This window comes from Lepisosteus oculatus, chromosome 4, assembly GCF_040954835.1.
Source record: "Lepisosteus oculatus isolate fLepOcu1 chromosome 4, fLepOcu1.hap2, whole genome shotgun sequence".
NCBI classification, from domain to species: domain Eukaryota; kingdom Metazoa; phylum Chordata; class Actinopteri; order Semionotiformes; family Lepisosteidae; genus Lepisosteus; species Lepisosteus oculatus.
Genome location: NC_090699.1, coordinates 39,113,504 through 39,134,329, shown reverse-complemented (window position 1 = coordinate 39,134,329; position 20,826 = coordinate 39,113,504). Strand labels below are relative to the sequence as shown.

The window sequence follows — 20,826 nt, the reverse complement described above, 5'->3', positions numbered from 1 at the left end:
GTTTTACATTTTATACAATGTAAATATTAATTACTCCCCAAAACAATTGCTCATTATGCTTGTGCAATGCTGTGCGGTGCTTCTAGTGACCTCAGGTGTTATCTTTGAAATGATTGCAGCCAAGGTTCAAAGTTTGTGTGGCATTGTCAGCTTTTTATGAATGCTGTCTCCCATGTTCCTCCAGTTGCAGTCTGGAAACAGTGCTCGGAAGAGGAATGCGCCTGCCCAGTTCTCAGGGTGCCAACTAACAGCTTGCAAAACAGCAAGAGAAGATTATTGTCAGCAAAAGGGTATGGTAATTGTCTTGTTTTTTTAATATTAGAAAGATTTTTCTAGGTAGAGAGATGTGTTACCTTGAATGGCTTTTATTTTCAAACATGGGCATAATCCTTTGAAAAGCTGATGTACAGTAAATACCGTATTAGTCACACAGAGACACACAGTCAAGAGACAGACAGGGAAAGATTTATATGAAATACAGTATGCTACTACTTGACCGCTGTACCATTCTGTACAGTGAACTGACTTAGAGATAAACTAAGATATAATTTTGTAAAATTAATCTTTCTTAATAGCAAACTTAAATTCTCCTAATATGTTAATTTCCATTGGTTTTGTTACCCATATTGAAGGAGAACAAGAAATAAAAATACTATATAAGTTGTAGCAATACCATCTGCAAAACACATGTTTCTTGTCTGTGATAGAACTGTACCAGCATTACAGAGAGATTAATTTTACTGAATTAGAGGTACATTCATTATTATTTGAGTAGATGTGTATTATTTGATTTCTTTTTGATTTCTACTGGTCTTTGTCCCTGTATCTTTTAGTTTTCGGTCCAGCCCTGTTCTTAATCATAGTGTATTTAATTTCAGTTTTGTACTCTATCTGAGGCATGTTTTTAAAATTTGTTTCAGATCTTAAAAGGTTGAATACAAACGGTTGTAACTGGTAGTAATCCTGTACCAATTTCTGAGTTTCAAGCCTTACCCTTTTGAGGCATGAAAGCTAAATGTAACTAAATGAACCTCTGCACAAGATAAAAAAAAAATGTGGGAGTGTTTGATCCTGTGTCATTTCCACCTGTGTATGCTAGAGGTGTGTAGACAGAAGTAAGACAACGAACTGTTAAGAAGAGATTACATGAAGTTCTGCACGTTGAAGAGAGTGGGGTGAAACACTTAAAATATCATATTTTTTAAACTAAGGACTGAGTGCAGAGACAGTTAAACAAAAGTTTAAATAGGCAAACAGATCAATTAAAAGCATCAATTTACACAAGTGATTAACTGGTCATTTGGAACAAAAACTAGATAAAACTAGAGTCTCCCAGGACCAGTCTTGGGAAATACTGGTCTGAATAATATTATAAATCTATTAATTATTTTTTATGGGAATCTCAAAGGTGATTCTGAACAGGAAGATAAATATTGCCCAGCTGCATGTGTATCACACAAGCACTACTTTTCATGCCAGCACACATCTGGGTACCTGCTACTTTAGTATGGTTAGGTTCAAGACCATACAAGTGTACTGTATATGAAGTAAACTAATAACATCCTAAATTAAGAAAATGTATATATTCTTGAGGGGCCCCAAATTAGGAATGTATACAAGAATTATCTCTATCAAAAATTACCTATACTGATTTCTCAGCAATAGAATGTATTGAACTTGGTTTATTTACAAGAATAGAGATTCATGTCAAGAACCAACTACATTCTGTAAGCTAGTAGTTTTCAGAAGAGCTAATCAACCTCAAGTCATGATCTTTATAACAGACATTTCACTGTAGTGGGACTTTGGAAGCACAGATATGTCAAGTCACAGGCATTGCATTGTATGAGAGGAGTGAAGAAGATTTCAAAGTTCATGTTATGCAAAGTTGTCATAGCGCATTTTTTTTACTATGAAAGCTTTAAGAGAAAAGGGTGATAGAAAAATATTATGAAGAGAAAATAAACATTTCCCCTAATTATGATAGGTGATAGCTCTACCTATACTGAGCTTCTAAAATCCATCCATCCATTCTAACTGCTTCTTCCAATTCAGGTTCAAGCCAGAGCCTATCCTGGCAAGCAATGGGCACAAACCAGGATACACCCATGAGAGAACAGCAGTCCATCGCAGGGCAGACACACAGACAAGTATACACTCACACCAGGGCAAATTTTCCCAGAATGCAATGAACTCAACAGTATGTTTTTAGACTGTGAGAGGAAACTAGAGCACCTGGAGGAAACCCGTTTGAACATAGGGAGAACATACAAACTCCACACACATAACACCCCAAGTCCACAATTGATCCCAGGGCCCCAGTACAGCAAGACAGCAATGTATAGTATAATATACTATTTTTCTTTCTTATAGCATTGTTTAGTGAAAGAGTCCCACATAAAAACGTAAATCGAAAGACCACTGTGATAGGAACAATCATTTATCATGCACCTTTTTGAAATCATCGTGAAAGACATTATTTTACGTGTTTCAGTCAGCCAATTGTTATCATTTCCTATTTCAAGAATCTTTATTTCATCAGGCCATACTGGAAAATTAATAACTATTAAAAATTGTGCAGCAATGAAAATGTCACAACTAAGATTTAAATAAGAAACCCGATGAGTTGGTTTGGGACAACAGGTCACTGATTTAGTTTTGAGTAGTTTCAGCATTTAATTTGATGATCATATTAAAGATTAGGAAAGGTAAATGTGATGTACACTGGCAATTAAGGTCAGAGGTAAAGAAAAGCCTTCTGTTGCAAAAAGAAGAGTACAATCCCTAACCAACAGCGGTATCAATTTGTGAATGTGAGGTGTTGACTCTGCATAGCACACTCCCACCTAAATTAGACAAACTGTGATTTTACTCAAGCAAAGGTCTTCTGATTTCATCAGTTGTTGAGTCATTGTGTGTAGGTGTTGTACTTTGACTTTGATATGATTGTGCATTCTATCTCTAACATACTGTTTACAATATCTGTCACTTTCACCCTCTTCCTATCTTAACATTACAAAAATGTAAAAACAGAAGCTCTAATAACGTTCATAAATAGCCTCTATTACACATTTAATATGCAGTATTAAGCAAAGCAAAATGGATGAAAATGTGAATATATTACAAAGTTCAGAGAAAAAAATGTTCTAGTTATGCAATATACCACTCTTATGAAGATCTGATGTCTTCTTTGAGGCTATGTGGTTTCCGGCACAAGAAGACACTTATTGCTGCAAAAGCATATACTACTGATGAAAGTGCACCTTTGCACTTAGATCGATGTTTAGACATTTCCATATCGATGAGTTATTTATAATTACTCACATGTTGTATTGAGACGTCAGTTCTAATATCAATATAAAAAGATGCAAAGTAAGCAAGGGAATGGGCCTTTCTTGGATTTTCTGTTCTGTACATCTGCAGGTGACCACAACTGTCTGAGACTTACTGTTTGCGGATTTACTTCCTCTCAGGATCTGAATTATACCTCAGGATGAGTTGCATTCTTCAGTTTTTGTTTTCTCCACTGCCGACTCCTGCCATCGCTGGTCTCTTCACCTTTGGCGCTGGTATACTAATCTGGCTGGTGACTCGCCCCAAACCCATCAAGCTTCCAGTTGACCTCAACAGGCAGACTGTGGGAATCAAGGTAAGTCAGTGTGTTTTGAAGACCCATACAAAAGGGAAAACTCCGTGGTGATATTAAGTAGCCCTTTCCATGCCACGGATCAAATACCCCTCAACTCCAGAAGACTTGTATAAACCTCCCACCTACAAGCGATGCTTATAAAAAGTGGAGGTTTGTAAAAACAGCAATAAGGGGGGAATCACTAATTTTTACCTTTTAAAGTCATCCTACTGTATGTGACCTTTTTTTGCAGTGGTTCAGGTCTTTTTTTCACATAAACTATTAAGAAATTGGCACAGATTCTGAAAAGAAACACAAAGATGAGTCTTACTTCAAAAACGTGCTTTAAAATCAAGTTAAACGGGAATGGTAAAAATCTCCAAGGTGACTTTAATATAATACAAAGTTTACTGCCACATATACAGCATGTCCTCATTTGTCTCTTCTATTGTCAGATTATGAAGAGCATAATCTAAGCACAACCTTTACCGTTAAATAGACCCTATAAAGATCACAACAATATCCTGTATTAAATACAACACAATAGTAAAAGAGACAGAGACAAAGAGACCCGAAACACACAACCAAAGTTAGGTTTGAGTAAAGGGGAGTCACATTTTGCAGTGTACATTGTGTATTTCGTTGTTTTATCTAAATTATCTTCAGCAACACTAAATTATAATGCAGATACACTGTAAAGCAGTGGCCCCATGTACTGGTGATTTCAGTGCTTCAATGTGTATCTTCCCTGCACTCTTGCAGGGGCTACATTTCCCATTCACCATGGCCATACAATATGAAATGAAGTAAAAGCTTTTTTCACATTTTGTGCAAGTGAAATAAAGAAAACAAAGAAAAACGTTTACAGTTGTGCTTTATTTTTTCCCTGATGGGCAAAAAATTTGCCAATGACATGCGATTCAATGCAATTCAAGTATTCCATATCTACAGAGCTGGCAGTCTGTCTGGCTGCTTGTAAGGTGTGTCCTGCAATTACTAGGTCATTCATAGTGGAAAGGCTTTTTTATATTTGTTTGCAAAAGAGGCAAATGTTGAACCCAAAGTCAGTAAGGAGTTAAAATCAGTGTCACCAGTTTTTTTTTTTTTTATGTTTATCCATATCTGAGAAAGAGTATTGGATTGTTTATACTTGAACAGAGAACCCTCTGTGAGCATGATCAGATCCACACTGGTCCCGTATGGCTATACCATCTGTGGTCCTACAGAACTCAGTCATGTAAAAATTAGCTCACTGTCCATTTTTCCCACTGTATTTCCACCTTTCTCTCATATTCTATATACTGTATATATGCCCAGAATTATACACAAATCACAACATTACACAGTTATAAACAAGTCACAAAATTACTTCCGCTTTTTTGTACTTGATGTTGTGTTAACATTGTTCTTAAAGTACTTAAGATTGTGCTAAAAGGCTAAAACTCATTACAATATTGCTTTGAATTAGTAGAATTGACTTTGATATACACTTGGCAATTATTTCACCTAGCCAGTCCTTTAAGTGTTTTTTTTAGAAATATTTACCGTATGTACAAACAGGGGGAATCTCACCCACTGTACAGATATGCAGCAGTAATATATTTTGTAAAAATAAATTGTTATCTAATGCACAATTGTGTTGACGTGGCACAATGTGTTTAGTCGCCTGGTAAATATTCTGATTGTGTCAGATCAGCAGGGAGCCAAAAAAGTACAGGGGATTATGTGATTTTAGAGTGTGACACTTGTGGCAAACTCAATAGATCCTAGGAAGAAAATTAGACCTGAAGTACAGATATACAGACTTCACCTATAGAATACAATGTTTTATCTAAAGGTTGATAACATGCTTGACCCTGCAAGACTCAGCAGAGGGTGATTGAAGTGATTGTATGGGTCTCTGTATCAACCATTTCAAGAGACCACTTAGTGAGCAACAGTGTTGCTCCCCTGTGCAAGTGCAAACGGGATTTACCATTGCCGGGCACACAAAGACACAAACATGCACACACTTACACCAGGTCCAGTTTTCCCTTACGCCAATAAACCCACTAATATGTTTTTAGACACTGGGAGGAATCTGAAAAGCCACTCAAATATGTGGCGAACGGAAAAACTCCATGCCGATCATGCCCAGTAATTCAACCCAGGGCCCCAGAACTGCAGGGCATCAATGTTAACCACTGTGCCATGCTGCACTCTTTTGAACCATATTGTCATTGACAATTATCGTGTAACCTCCGTAAGGATAGTGATCAGCCATCAGCCACCAAATGTGTGAAACATTTGGAATATCAAATGCTTTCTTTCACAAACAGGATGGGGCAAGGAGAAGTGCTTTGCTCAAAGATGATAAACTTATGTCGTACTATTATGAAGATGCCCGGACATTGTATGAAGTTTTCCAGAGGGGTCTACATGTATCAGGTACGGATGTAGAAGGATTTGCTTAAAATAAGTTTATTATATCATTATATGATATTGAAGGTGCTTTCAATATCAAGTATTCTTTAAAATACTTTATTCAAATCCCTTTTTTCTTTTGTTATATTTCAGTGTTCACTTTACAATTTTTGGTTTCACTGTTGTGCTTTTGAGATTCTTCTAAGATTATTTTTTTATTTCATTTCCAGGAAATGGACCGTGTCTGGGCTATAGAAAGCCAAGGCAGCCTTATCAATGGCTAAAATATAAGCAGGTAACTAATTTGAAAGCTGTCGGTAATTATGATTGTCTTTTCTTAGTTTGAACTAATCTTGTGACAGTAGCATCTAACGTGTTTTGTACCCTTATAAGGTGTCTGACAGAGCTGAATATTTGGGCTCAGGATTACTGCACAGAGGACTGAAACCATCTCCTGATCAATTCATTGGCATTTTTGCCCAGAACAGGCCAGAGGTACTGTACATTACCAAGGAAAGGAATGAGTGATCATTTAGAACACAGTGAGCATAAAGTAAGCATGAAGTTCTAAAAGGGAGATGCATCAAAACATGTCAAAGTGTTGTATAGTAAAATTAACAGCTTATATGAATAAGATACAATGGTTTTAGTGAATTTTGAATCCCTTTTTCTTAAGATTATTGAAAAACTCCCTTATTTTCACATGCAAGTCAAACTAAACCCTTATGGCTTGTTCTTATAAGTAACAACTATTTCTGATAATTCTGTGTCTGAATTTCTCAGGATACTTTTTAAAAAAAAAAAGAGAATTTCTTTTCCAGTGGGACATTATTTCACAAAAAGCACACTTATTCACACATAGAATTGTGAAAGAGTGAAACAAGCTGCCCATCCATGTTGTTAAAGCGGATATGATGTATTTCTCATTAGAAACAGCTGAATGGGATCCTCAGATCAATTAACTAGTAAAAAGGCAAATTAGTTATATTGGGTGAAGGGGGTCCTATTAACTGCAACCATGCTTACATTCTTATTACATTATTTATTTATATTATGTGGAATTTAAACACTGTTTTTGTGGCTCACTCATTAAATTCCCTTCAAGGCATGTCAAAGTTCTAATTTTAAGGTATTTAGGTACTGTCTCCTATGATTAATGATTCCAATGTCAAGAATAGACAGGACATATTGCAGACTATTTAGTTTATAAATTACAAATACTGTGGAGCTAAAATTAGGTGCTTGCTATCAGGAACTAGTCCCATATGGTATTCATCTTCAATGAAAGCAAACTGAACAATGAGCATGATTAACCTGTTCTTGCTGATGCTCAAAAACAGATTGTAACAGATGGTGATGGGTTGTTTTTTCTTTTTCCAGTGGATTATTTCTGAGCTTGCCTGTTATACCTACTCCATGGTGGCTGTTCCACTTTACGACACACTGGGACCTGAGGCACTGGTATACATTGTTAATAAAGGTAACTAACTGAGGTTTAGTGGTCATATTCCGCTTTAGATTGCATACCACACATTTGTCAGGTATCCTTCTTGTTTGAAGCCAAAATAAAACATAAGGACCTGGTTTGCATTTATTCATACAATAAATGTATACAAAAAATGAATATCCAACAAATACAATAGTAGAAATCGGAGGTAATGATTTATTTTTATTTTTTAAAACGCAAGCGAGTGTTATCACACTTTTAAATAACTGAACCACAGAAATTAGTGTTACCCCTGGGAATTATTTCGCAAATGTTCCAACATTGGCCAGAATTTGTTGAAGGCAAAGATTAGTACGGTACACCAGTACCTCTTTTTACTAATGTACTTTTATGAAACTAAAACAAACTTTTATGAATTGTTACACACATTTTGAAAAACGAAAACCAAATTTGGAACTACGAAGATGCGATTCAAAACCTCTGCCAAATGTAGAGAGTGAAGAGGAAGGCGTCATACAACTCCTTTCATATTGTGTTCGTATCACAGTCCACTACCCAGTGTGGGTGAGAGCTAGCACAGAGCCTACGGAGCGGCAAGAGAGACGCGTGTGATACAGTTCACCTCGCCTTGCTTTGTGCGTTGTTCGCTATTGTATGCATTCTTACTTTTCCTGTTTAGACTTTATCATGGACCCTAACTGTGCTAAGACATTAAATGAAAATTGTGAGAGTGTGTGTAATTACACAGAAAGCAAATGAAGTGATTACTGTACAGTACTGTGCTTAGGTATGATTAATGATGTCTAACTAGTTAAGCAGTGTTTATTATTACTAAAAACAAACAGTATGAAGGTTTCTTTTGTCACTTTTTGGGTGAAAAAAGTAAAAGTGGGAGAGAGGTTTTTTTAGTGCCCAAACAGATTCAAATTTTTCCCCATAAGAGATAATGGAGATAGGTTTTTCTTTTTATTTATTTTTTGCGATACAAACGGGTTTCTTAACTCTTAATAAGAAATACGGTTATAGTATTTTGTTTGTTTGTCTCTTTATGTTTCAGCAGTTTTTGATTAAAGCCTTGACCACGCTGTGCAGCAAAAACAAAACTGTGTGAGTCATTCATAAGTGCCCCATTCCTACTGTCTCCCCTTTTCTGATTAAGGGTCTTATGTTAGAAAACATTTTTATTTCTCTTTTAGCTGAAATATCCACTGTGATATGCGACAAACCTGACAAGGCTGCAATTCTCCTGACAAACTGTGAGAAGGGCCTGACGCCAGTGCTTAACACCATTGTCCTCATGGACCCTTTCAGCACAGAGCTGAAGGATCGAGGCATGAACTGTGGGGTTGAGATACTTGCTCTCAAGGAAGTGGAGGTATAAGGGTCCAAATTTTGTTTTGCAACAGAAATTGTACTGTACAGTATGTGTCGGCCCCTTCATGGACATTTGAATACCAACTCTGAAAGGATTATTACACAACTCAAACTCTTCTACCTCTATTATTTTGATTTAGTCAATGTGTATTTTGAGAGAAATTTCCATAAATTACAGAAGAATGCAAAACTATTGTGGTTCTGCTTCCACACATGCCCAATGATACATTTTTTAGATTTGTTTACTGCAATGTTACTTAAATGTTAAATATTGATTAGACAGGATAAAGCCCATTTGAGATCCGAAATGAGAAGGAGAGGTCAGCAAAGTTAAGGTTCAAAATAAAGAATTTACTTGACAAGATTATACAAAAGAAATAAAATTAGTTAAATAACTTAAAACTGTTCAGAAACATAAAAAATCCAGTGCTTTTACCAAAGAAAGGAAGAGCAAATGAACTTTATCTCACAACTAACAAATGCTGTGGGGTTTTATAGGTCAGTCACTAGGATATGATTGATTTGTTGATTTGTTGAATGGGGGGTTGACTCATTGACCATAGAGAAGCAGTATCGTGCCACATTTCAGCAAAAGAGCAGAGATTAAATATTGATTTCATAAAATGAATCACTGTATAATAATGTTTTACATTTACTGTTCCATGCTTGCTTAGTGTGATTTTTCTTTTTTTGTACCTGCACAGGCCATTAGTTTATTACTTACTGTTAGGCTACTATCAGCATATGTGAGGGATTGTGCCCAAGCCAACAGATAAAATACATGTGATTTCCTTGGGAAGAAAAAAAGAATACAAGACTATTAAACATGAACAAATCCCATGAGACCAGGCAAATCTGTCAACAGTCTTATAATCCTGTCACTAATTATATCCCCTAAGTTAGAGGATCATGTTTTATTCTTGAATCCAGATAGCGGCATAATTATTAACTTTAAATTAGCCAGGTTTTTTAATTTGTGTCGTTTGTACTTAATCTAGTAACTTGATCACTTAAAATTTAAATTGCTGTTCCTTGCTTTTCAGACATTGGGCAAAAATGACCTGAGGAAACCAATTGTACGTACTGTGAATATTTGTTTAGTATGTTAAAACTTTGTTGTAAACTAAATAGCATACAAGTGTGAGACATAATAAAATGTTAATATGCTGTTTATTAATTATACAATTTCAATAGATCATTCATAAAGTTAAAAACTATTAACCAAGCATTACTTAGTGATAACTAAGCATAACTAAGGTGATCAAAAAGTCACAATATGATTTCCAATGATTTCTTGCTTCCATAAAGTGCGATGTTTGCATACAATTAGCTTACTATGTTTCCAATTGTCTGTATCTCTAAATTCCCCTTTTAACTCTATAATTAATATGTATAAAATGTATATAAGATGCTTATTAACATTATTATCACTTGCATATTAATGGATTTTAGTTTATAGATTTTTGTTTTATTTTGTCTAACTCATTATTTTATCAAATACATTTTGCTTTCTTTACTTGCAGCCTCCTAAGCCAGAAGACCTCAGTATTGTGTGTTTCACAAGTGGAACAACAGGTATGTTCTCTGTCAGTGATTTTACATCATTTTACAACAGTTTAGCCTAAATTCACAATTTAATTCAAATAATATAAAGTCTATACTGTACAAAGTACATTCAGGTCTGACATTTTACCAGTTCATTTAATTCACATTCTTTGCTTTGAGTCTTTTCACAATACAACAGATTCATGGTAAACTGAAGATGACTGCTTCCATATTACTTTCAATTTAAATCAAAAGCAAATCTATGCAAGGAAAGTTATGTTATTCCCCCAATACTCATATATTATACTTCTGTGCCAGTGCTATAGTACTGTGGCCGCAAAAAGAGAAGTTTCTGCATGAAGCCAATTCTATATATGTTTCTTCACTTTAGGTGATCCCAAAGGAGCTATGCTTACTCATGAGAATGTAGTAGCAGATGCTGCTGGTTTTATAAAAAGCACTGAGGTATATTCATCGTCATCTTCTTCTTCTGCTTCTTATGTGAGCTTCTCAGAACACTTTAACATTGTGAAAGACTACTGTAATCAAATCAACTGTATCACTAATACTGAGACAAAGGATACAATCTATTAATAAACTAATGTGATGTGATAGAAAGCACAGTGTTTAAAATGAATTCTGTAAAGGTTACACTGTTTGGTAATCAGTGGGAAAACGTTTGGGTTTTATATACTTATTTAGTTATTTATAAAATGAAAAAATAAGGACTGCTGGGACTTCAGCAGAAAACTTCAGTAAGCCTTGGTGGATTTTGTTTTCTGTTGATGAGAATTTCATGCTTGAATTCAAGTCTCTTTTGCTGTTACACGGAGCATGCGGCAGAGATACTCCTAAACCAAAGTAAAAGTAACATCCTAAAACGATGCTCACACTGTATCATTGGTGTTCATCATTTATTTAAATGGTAATACATCATGAGAGAAAAGTTCATGTAAAAACACAGATCTTTGTTACCTTAACTAGAATCATACACTGGGCCCTTCCTGAGGTATGAATGTTTGCTTGTTATTAATCTGAGTTTAATCCCAGTGCACTTTCTTTTCAGTCAGCATTTGGCCCTGTCCCACAGGATGTCTCAATCTCATTCCTACCACTGGCTCATATGTTTGAAAGAGTAGTTCAGGTACCGTAAGATATCCTACCATAAACTCTAACAGCTTGTCTGACATTTATTTTTTACTATAAACATATACATTATATTTTGTGAATATGTTAAAAACTGTTTGATTTATATATCACTAAAGATTGCTGAACTTGTTGTTTGCTTGCCACTGTAATTATTGGATTTTGCTTTGCTGTGTGTGTATTTATACAGCCTTTCTAAAAAAATGTAGGTTCTGTGTGGGTGGGTTTAAAAAAAAATTTGCTTTTCCTCTTATTTTATAATCCATATTTTATTTAGCCTGGCAATCATTTATAATGTTCACAATTACAGCTTTTGGGAATGCCAGCTAGAATTAATTGCTTCTATATGTTATGCACTTTTTATTTTTCTGTTTGTGTAAGATTGCATTGACGAAACCATGCAATTAAGGCAGTGTCTACTCTTGCCTGGTAACAGCCTGGTATCTAGGCTTTGAGAATTTGAAGTCTCTTAAATGAGGTAGTAACTTCCGCTATAAAGATAATCCAGACAGTCTCGGCTAGCAGTCTGTTAAATCTTCTATTTTTCCAAGGGCAATTGAGGACATTTATGAGAAAGATTATATGACCTATGCCCCCCCCCCCCCCCCAAAAAAAAACAACTACATTTGCCATTGAACAATAAAGCACACTGCCTACTGTAAGTGTTGTCGCTGGTTAAGATACACTCTCAGGGATGATTACAACGTTATACTGTATGTGGTAATGAATTCTATTCCTGGTCTTGCAGACGGTAATGTACTCAAGTGGAGCCAAGGTGGGCTTTTTCCAAGGAGATATCAAGCTATTGCCTGATGATATGAAAGCTCTACGCCCAACAGTGTTTCCAGTTGTGCCCCGGCTGTTGAACAGAGTATATGACAAGGTACCAGTATGGGATATTATTTAAATTGCAAAGTGGGTGAAGTTCTGTGGACCTTTCTGGATCTTTCCTAAAGACTTTTGATTGCAGGTCCTAAAGGTTTTGATTATTTTTTAGAAAAATAGTCTGCACAACATCACTTGGGGTAAACATCAATCTTTATGTGAGAAGAAAAATAAGAGATCAGTTATGCCTAGAAGTATGAAGCAGCTGAAGAGGCTGACGTTGAAAACTGCCGTGCCGAATTCAATTCAATCTGAATGAAAAGTCCACATTCTTGATAGATTTGACTGTGTACCAGATATTAACATAGACAATATGTTTTGTTTTATTTTCATGTCAGGTTCAAAGTGGAGCCCAAACGCCTTTCAAGAAGTGGTTATTGAACTTTGCAATTGAAAGAAAACATTCTGAAGTGAAGCAGGGAATCATAAGAAATGATAGCATATGGGACAAGCTTATCTTCCACAAAGTTCAGGTATCCCTCAGAGAAATCAATAAGCCTCATTGTGCTAAAACTCACCTTATGTTAAGGTCTAATTCGGCAGCCTGTGATAGCTGTAATTATTCATATAGAAAGTGAAAGTAATATTTTCCTGCTGACATGATTAATAGGGAAGATTTTCCTTTTTTTCAAATATAGTATGTTAACTCTCCATGACTGAGTAATGCGAACATTTATAGATATCTTTGCTGTCACATTGAGGGTTATATTCATAAACTGTCTGGCACCAATCTAACTTTACACCTTTACACCTTAAATTTACACCTCCTGATAACAAATTGTGTGATGTACTGTATTTTAGGCATGATAATTTAGTTTCTCTTGACACCTTGAATATTTTCTTTTGTTTCTAGAAACAAACTGTTAATAAAAAAAAGTATTCATTGTTACTACATCCTGTGCAAAATTTGCCTCAGAATTAATAACCAAACTAAATTTAAGATTCTACCCAATTGCAAAATGCAAGTTCCAATTGCAATATGTGATAGTGGCCTTCTATTACGTAAAAGGAAGATGCCTCTTCCAAACATAAAACAAAAATCTAAAATTCAGTCTACATTCATTGGATTTCCTAAGACTACAATCCCTCTTTCTAGATTTGTGCCTTTAATTGTCCAAAGTATTGAGAAAATGGACAACAAATATTGCTCTAGAGGAATGAGTTGAAAAAATAAGCTTGAAATTGTTGTGGAATGTTTTAAGTAAGAGGACAAGAAGAATATGAAGCAAGTATAATTTTTCAATGTAGTTCAAGTAGTTTCAATGCAGGCAAACGAATACTGTTTGGGCTAATGGTCTAGAATCCACTGTTTTATGTGGATTTATATCCTCTTAACTTAGCAGCATCATTCTTTCTTAAAGGAAACCATGGGAGGACGAGTACGTGTGATGGTAACAGGGGCAGCCCCCATCTCTCCCTCGGTGCTTAGTTTCCTCAGAGCATGCCTAGGGTGCCAGGTGAGCTCTATTTCTATTTAATATGCATTGACAGTCAGTGTCAGGCATCTCATTACTGACATTAACAGCATGCGTTTGGGAAAAGTGACTAATTTAACATATGAACACATGTAATATCCAAAAAGGTCTATGATATTTTGGATAGCTGTGTACTTGAACCTCAAATTTAAAATTGTGGTTCAAGGAGAACAGTGTTAGAAGCATGTAATAGCCACACAGTCTTGGCTGGGAAACCTTTGCAGTGAACAGGAATTAAAACATGAAATGCCTCCAATCACTGTCTAAGCACAGAGGAAAAGGTACCTTCTTTAGTTACAGAAGACTAGCCAAGGGTGGCTTTACAACCTATTAAACACATTGTGAGCTGTGGGCTTTTATTACATTTTCCTTTGCTAGAATAATTTATCCCTCATCCTCTCGAGAGCAGTCTGATTAGACCCACCAGCTATACTAACTGGTCTTGGAACAATGCTGAACTACTGTAATTGCTTGAAATTTAGAGTTAGATCAGGTTGAGGTAAGATACTGTACAAATGCTTCTGTTTTATTCTCTTAGAAAGACAGCCAAAGTAATCTTTGTGCCAAAACAAAGTAAATAAAACCTTCACGGGCCACTATATTTGGAAATATTGAATTGAAAACACAAACTGTATATCTATGCATTTCTTATGAATTTTATAGCAGGAGATTTACCGTTGAGCAAAGTTGTATTAACCATTTGGTTTAAACTAAAAAACATTACAGGAATTTAGAAACATTCTAATTAATGTGACAAGATGACAAATTTAAAAGGATAGTGTACTTGATATTTTAATATCTAGCATTAACACACTTGTAAGGTTAAGGCTGACAAGCACCCTCGCAAGGAATGAACCAGGGAGGGTGCTGCAAGTGTGCAGAAGGGTTGGAGGGAGGGGTGCTGGAAAAATGCCCACACAGGCTTCTCAAAAGGTGAAATATTTATTGTATATGCATTTAAGTGGAAGTGCGAGATTATAATATGACTTCGTCCTGAACGTCTGTTGAATACTAATGTACTCTCTTAATTTTTTTTTGTTATCATTATTTTAAAATAATTGAGCTATGGGGACTGGGCATGTGTGTGCCTTGAATAATTTTCAAGGTTTGTTTAATCCAAACAAACATATTTCACTCTTTCAGATATTTGAGGCTTATGGCCAAACTGAGTGCACAGCCGGTTGTACCTTTTCCATGCCTGGTGACTGGACAACAGGTAATTCACTTGCACCAAACACAGAAACAGGCTACTTTTTACAAGCAGTACCCCATCTCTGTTGAGATAAAAATAGATTTATTATGTAAAAGGTTTATATATAGTGAACAATACTTTGTAGAAAATAATATCTGGGACTCATTCATAGAATGAGATGCGGGTAGCTGTGCTAGCAATATCTTAATAATTTCCATTGCACACATCTACAGTACATTAATACATATCTATTTTATTACACTGTTGAAATGGGATATAATATTTATGCATCAATAACTGAAATTATGTATTTTGTATGTATGCTTGAAAAGTAGACTTTCAGAATGGCTTTCCTCTTGCCAATTTAACTATCTCCTAGTTTCATTGTTAACATTTACCTCACAAATTAAAGTTTGTGATTTGTGAATACCAATATACTGTACAACAGATACTCAATAATAGGGTTAAAGGCATTAAGGAAAACTTGTGTGATTGTTTTTAAAAAGATAATTTAAAATGTATGGTACTGTAAGTTCTGTGATACAACTGCTTAACAAACTCATTCATTTGAATGCACAGGCCATGTTGGGGTTCCTGTCCCGTGCAACATTGTGAAATTGGTTGATGTTGAAGAAATGAACTATTTCGCAGCTAATGGGGAGGGAGAGGTAATAATAACCTGACACAGGTGTCCTGTCAATCATATTCTGCTGAAACGCTCAATATCACTGAGGAAAGCAGAGGTTATGATTCATACAGATAATTATTTTTATGATATGTACAGTACTTGTCACAGCACTAATGCCAGATGAATTATAGGAACCAATGCAGTGACTAATAGATCTCAGTGAAAGCAAGGGGAGGTAGAAGGAAAGTCTGAGTGTACTTATCTGCATCACAGTTCAAGAGTCATGATCAAAGACAGGTTCACTGGTCAGGAAGCCAAAGGTTCAGAAGCCAAGTTATAAGCAAGGAAATCTCAAAACTGAGACAAGGAGCTCCACTTGGTGAAGGTGAAGGTGATGAGATCTCAAGTATTCCAGGAGGTAGCGGGTGAGGTGATGAAGGAAAGGTCTGATTGGTTGATTAGTCAATGCGACGCCATTCGCAGGAATTAGATAAGACTGGAGTCTTATTAGGAACAGTGCAGGTTAGTTTGTGGGAGTTGCGTAGGGTTGGATTCTGATTATAAACAGCCGTAATATTACTGTATAGTGTTTTTATGCAGAACTGTGGGAGGGAAGTGTGATTTCTAAACTTGCCCACTTTTAAATGTTTTGCCTACTGAGCACCTCCTTTACTCTTCTTCCTCGCATGTCTCCCTCCCTGTTTACTGCAGCCTGGCTCATTTCTTATGAAGACGGGTGTGGGGATCTGCCAGCTTCGTCCTCAGGGCAGGCTGTAGCTACCTAAGCCACGCCAGCTACACCCAACAAACTTTAATACCTTTCAGACCCAATACATTATGTCTCTGCTTTGTTTTCATTAGGATTTGGTCAATCTATTGAATTTTTAATAGCAGCATTTAGAGTTACAGTGTGATTTAAGATAATAAATACGTTTTTGCTTACGGAATAAACATTGCATTGCTAAGCACACAACAGGGGATTTGTGCTCCCTGTACTGTTAAAAAGCAGTGATACCTGAAAGCAGACACCACCTCCCACATATGCTCAGATCCCACTTGCTTGCTGCCAGCCCTACTGCACATGCAGACTCTAAATAGACCTGTGGGCAGGTTTCAGCCATTCTCACAAATACACTTAGAATGGGGTCACAGTGTGGGAACAAGTAGGAACAAAATTCTTTTGCTTATGCTTATTCCATATACTGTATGATGACTATATTTGTTTTGTTGCAATATAACTAATTTAACTTACAAATGTTTTTTTTTTATTCTCTTAGAAAGACAGCTAAAGTAATCTTTGTGCCAAGACAAAGTAAATAAAACCTTCACAGGCCACTATATTTGGAAATATTGAGTTGAAAAAATAAGTTGTATATCTGTGCATTTCTTTTGAATTTTATAGCAGGAGATTTATCTTTGAGCAAATCAGGTTGTATTAACCCTTTGGTATAAACAAAAAACATATATTTATTTGACAATATTTGTTTCTTTGCAATATAACAGTGGTTCCCAATCCTGGTTCTGGTGGCCTACACACCAAACTCTAAACCTGCTGACTTTCATTACCTAATCGAGGCCTTAATTGGACTAACAAGTTGATTAATTCTACATTATGTGTTAGTCATGTTAATCCAATCATGCAAATGTTATTATTCTGGCCTTTGTTTCTCAGTGTTACTGTTAAATGCTATGAGTGTGTGCAACATGGATCTGTCATACTGTATGCGTCAAAACACCATGTGCAGACAGTTTGAAGCATGACTGATGTGTACTGTGTACTGTGTATTGTGTGAGATGCACGTTTCTACATCTTTAAAAATATTGAGAGTGGTAACAGAAAGGGGCTGGGGTTTTAATGTTTTAGAGGACCCTAAGTCCAGGTCCATTTGACTCATTACATATATATTTATTGGTTTTCTTGTCTCTTAGGTTTGTATCAAGGGCAGAAATGTGTTTAAAGGATATCTGAAGGACCCAGAAAAAACCTCTGAAGCTATAGATGAGAATGGGTGGTTGCATACCGGAGACATTGGAAAGTGGCTTCCTGTAAGAGCCTTCCTTTATTATAAACCCAATCCTGACTGAATTCATCTGCAATGTCTTTGTGTGTTTGTGGACCACGTCCTTGGGAATTAACTTGCACTGCTCTATTTTAAACTATTTCCTGTTTAACCATCAATTGCAAATCAAGTATTAAAAAGCTCTTCAAAACTGACAAAAGGACTGTACTAGAACCTATTCACTTTAGATTATGTCTTCATATGTTGCTCACTTTTGTAGAGAACTGCCTTTATGCATCCAAATTTCAAAGAGCATATCATACAACAAAACAATGACATTCAGAGACTGACATTATTAAAATCTGCTGTATTGTATATCTAATAATGTATAATACATAGCTCTTGAGTTTATTAGCTGGACAAGGGGCCCTGGATATTGGAAATGTTAATTAATTTCACTGCTTTAATGTCTCAGTGGGCATCCCAGTTAGTTTTGTTTGGCTACTAGACCTGTTGCTTTACATTAAGGACTTGCCCTAGCCTGCTTGGAACTGCCTGTAATTAAAAACATGCCCGACACCCAGAAACCCATTTCCTTAGGGACAGGATTTCAAACAGAAAAGAATTGTTTGCTGGAAGAAGAGCTTACTACATAAAAATGTTTTCTTTTTAATTTTAATAATCTCAATTTGGCCTCTTACTAGGGCCTCAAGTATTCCTATTGGTCATTTATTTTTCAGTTTCTGCAATAAAATCATTATGAGGTCATGCCATACCACTGATGTTACTAACCGCTACTTTATCCTTGAAGCCAAAAGAACATGTTGTTGGAAGGCACTTCTGGCACAGTATTTGTCCCTCTTCAGTAATAGTAAAAAATATAACTTCTCTCCTTTCAGAGTGGAGTGCTTAAAATCATTGACAGGAAGAAGAACATCTTCAAACTGGCACAAGGAGAGTATATTGCTCCTGAGAAGATTGAAAACGTGTATGTGCGGAGTGAGCCTGTGGCTCAAGTATTTGTGCATGGCGACAGCTTACAGGTAAAACACTGCTGGCTTGTTAGGTTATCCTTCAGTAAAGTTCAGCAAACAGGGATAGGACTTCACCTTGGATGAGTTGTAGACTTCAGATAAAAGCTCATACGTTAATTCCGTTGTACTAATGTACCACCTTCATGCTGTTCCTGAAGTATTTTTAATGTCATGTAAACAATTTTCTGGAGCATTTCTAAGTGGTGATATAGAGTAACTGGTGCAGTCATACATACTGTATACAACACTGACATTTTTCATGCCAGCCTAAAATCTCCATTCAGCACTCGTTGTGTTTGCACTAATTTAGAAATGGGTGTCATACCTTGCACTAAACTGAAATTGTACATGAAATGCCTGCATGCTAATGCATAGCATAGCTAATGCAGCATCTGATATTCATGGGATCATAAATCTTGTCACACTGTTTTATATTTCCCTTTATTATTTTTTAGTCCTGTTTGGTAGGCATTGTGGTACCAGATATAGAAGTGCTTCCAGATTTTGCAGTAAAATTAGGCATCAAAGGTTCCTATAAAGAGCTCTGCATAAACAAGGTACAGTATGTAATCAAATTTTTTTTTTACCTTTTTACTGCTTCGTTTTTCTTTCTAACTAACCTCTGGTCTGGTTTCTGTGCAGGAAATTAAAAAAGCAATACTTGCAGACATGGTGAGGCTAGGAAAACAGGCTGGGCTTAAGTCTTTTGAACAAGTAAGCACCTTTTTTGTGTTTCATTCCAATTGAGGCTATGGCATTTTTTAAATCAAAACTTTGAGTCACTCAAATTTAAAAAAAAATATCACACTACACAATACTCAATGGTGGATTTTTTGTTGGACAAGAAACCTCTGGCAAACAGAAAATCATCATCATGCGATATTTAATATTTGGCTTTCTTGCGTATTCCAATGTTTCGGTTTAATATGACCTAGAATAAAGAAGAATTGCTCACATACAACCAACATGTGAAATGTGAAACTACAGTATGTGAAACCTACATACTGTAAACTATTCACATTTTATAGTGAAAATAATTTAAAAATGTGCTCCGACATCTTCATCAGAACAGATGTTTACACTTTGTTTTTACAATTTTGAACACTATACTACAGTGGGGAAATTATTTTAAATAGTTGACACTGTATGTGTCACTTTATAAATCATTTAAATGATATCAGACACTTTTTGAATGGAAGATTTGTCCAGCATTTCTATAATAGATTTCCTTCTCTTTTTAATCCAGGTCAAGGACTTGTATCTCCACCCAGAACAGTTCACCATCGAAAATGGACTACTGACACCTACACTGAAGGCAAAAAGAGCAGAGCTGACCAAATTCTTCAAAGACCAGATTGACAGCCTCTATGCAGCACTCCAATGATAATCTTAAGGAGTTCAGTGTTTGATTTATCTTTGTGGACTCGTGTGTGCTTCAAAACAAAAAAGAGCCACACTAAAGAACTGCAGCATTCCAGAGGAATGTCACAGTTATATGCTGTAAAATATGACCCTTCATATCTACTTATCATCTCCCTAACAGGAAAGCATTTCTTTATGTTTGTATTAGGCCTCTGAGAACACATTTAGAAGATATGGATGACTAAGATGAGGTTATGAGATAAAATACCCAAACCAGTACTTACTACAGAGCCATGAAATGTCACAACAACTGTCAAATAGATGAGGTAGCTGTATGAAAACCCTAAACCCATGAAAGCTACCACTTTTTACCTGCTTCTGAAATGAGCGGTAGTTATGGGTAGTAAAAGAGTTTTCTTATTAACACTTTTGCTGAAACAACAAACAGTTTCGGTATATCTGCAGTCCTGGAAATCTTAAAGAGGCCTCAGAGAATACGTAAGCCTGGATTCTAAAGTGGTAAGCTTTAGAATTGGAGAGCAGATGCTAACATCTTTGTACCAGTATAAAGGGAATCAAAACATTCCTACTCATTGGAAAAACACAATGAAAATGTTGTATGAAAGCTTTTGTATTAACTCAAATTGTCATGCAAATAAAAATACAAATTGCAGATGATTTAAAATCTAATTATGTAAACTACCCCC

The 20,826-nt window shown here is 35.8% G+C and overlaps 2 protein-coding genes across 3 annotated transcripts in view; one reads left to right on the top strand and one right to left on the bottom strand.

Moving 5' to 3' along the window:
• The window catches only part of gucy2g (guanylate cyclase 2g), a 33,145-nt gene extending 29,570 nt beyond the window's left edge, over positions 1-3,575 (bottom strand). Inside the window, exon 1 of one of the 2 annotated variants that reach the window (XM_069189202.1) lies at positions 3,449-3,575. The gene's annotated coding sequence lies outside the window, so the exon portion shown is untranslated. The remainder of the gene's footprint in view (positions 1-3,448) is intronic. The other variant, XM_015347435.2, reaches the window with a different exon arrangement.
• Positions 169-20,797, top strand: acsl5 (acyl-CoA synthetase long chain family member 5). Its single transcript, XM_006630774.3, has 21 exons — positions 169-290; positions 3,474-3,649; positions 5,947-6,055; positions 6,262-6,326; positions 6,425-6,526; positions 7,412-7,511; positions 8,675-8,853; positions 9,896-9,928; positions 10,376-10,427; positions 10,789-10,862; positions 11,464-11,541; positions 12,292-12,426; positions 12,767-12,901; positions 13,790-13,885; positions 15,047-15,119; positions 15,675-15,763; positions 17,653-17,769; positions 18,623-18,766; positions 19,213-19,314; positions 19,400-19,471; positions 20,004-20,797. The coding sequence occupies exons 1-21, from the start codon at positions 173-175 to the stop codon at positions 20,139-20,141; spliced, it is 2,187 nt and encodes a 728-aa protein (XP_006630837.3). The 5' UTR covers positions 169-172; the 3' UTR covers positions 20,142-20,797.
• The last annotated feature ends 29 nt before the right edge of the window (positions 20,798-20,826 follow it).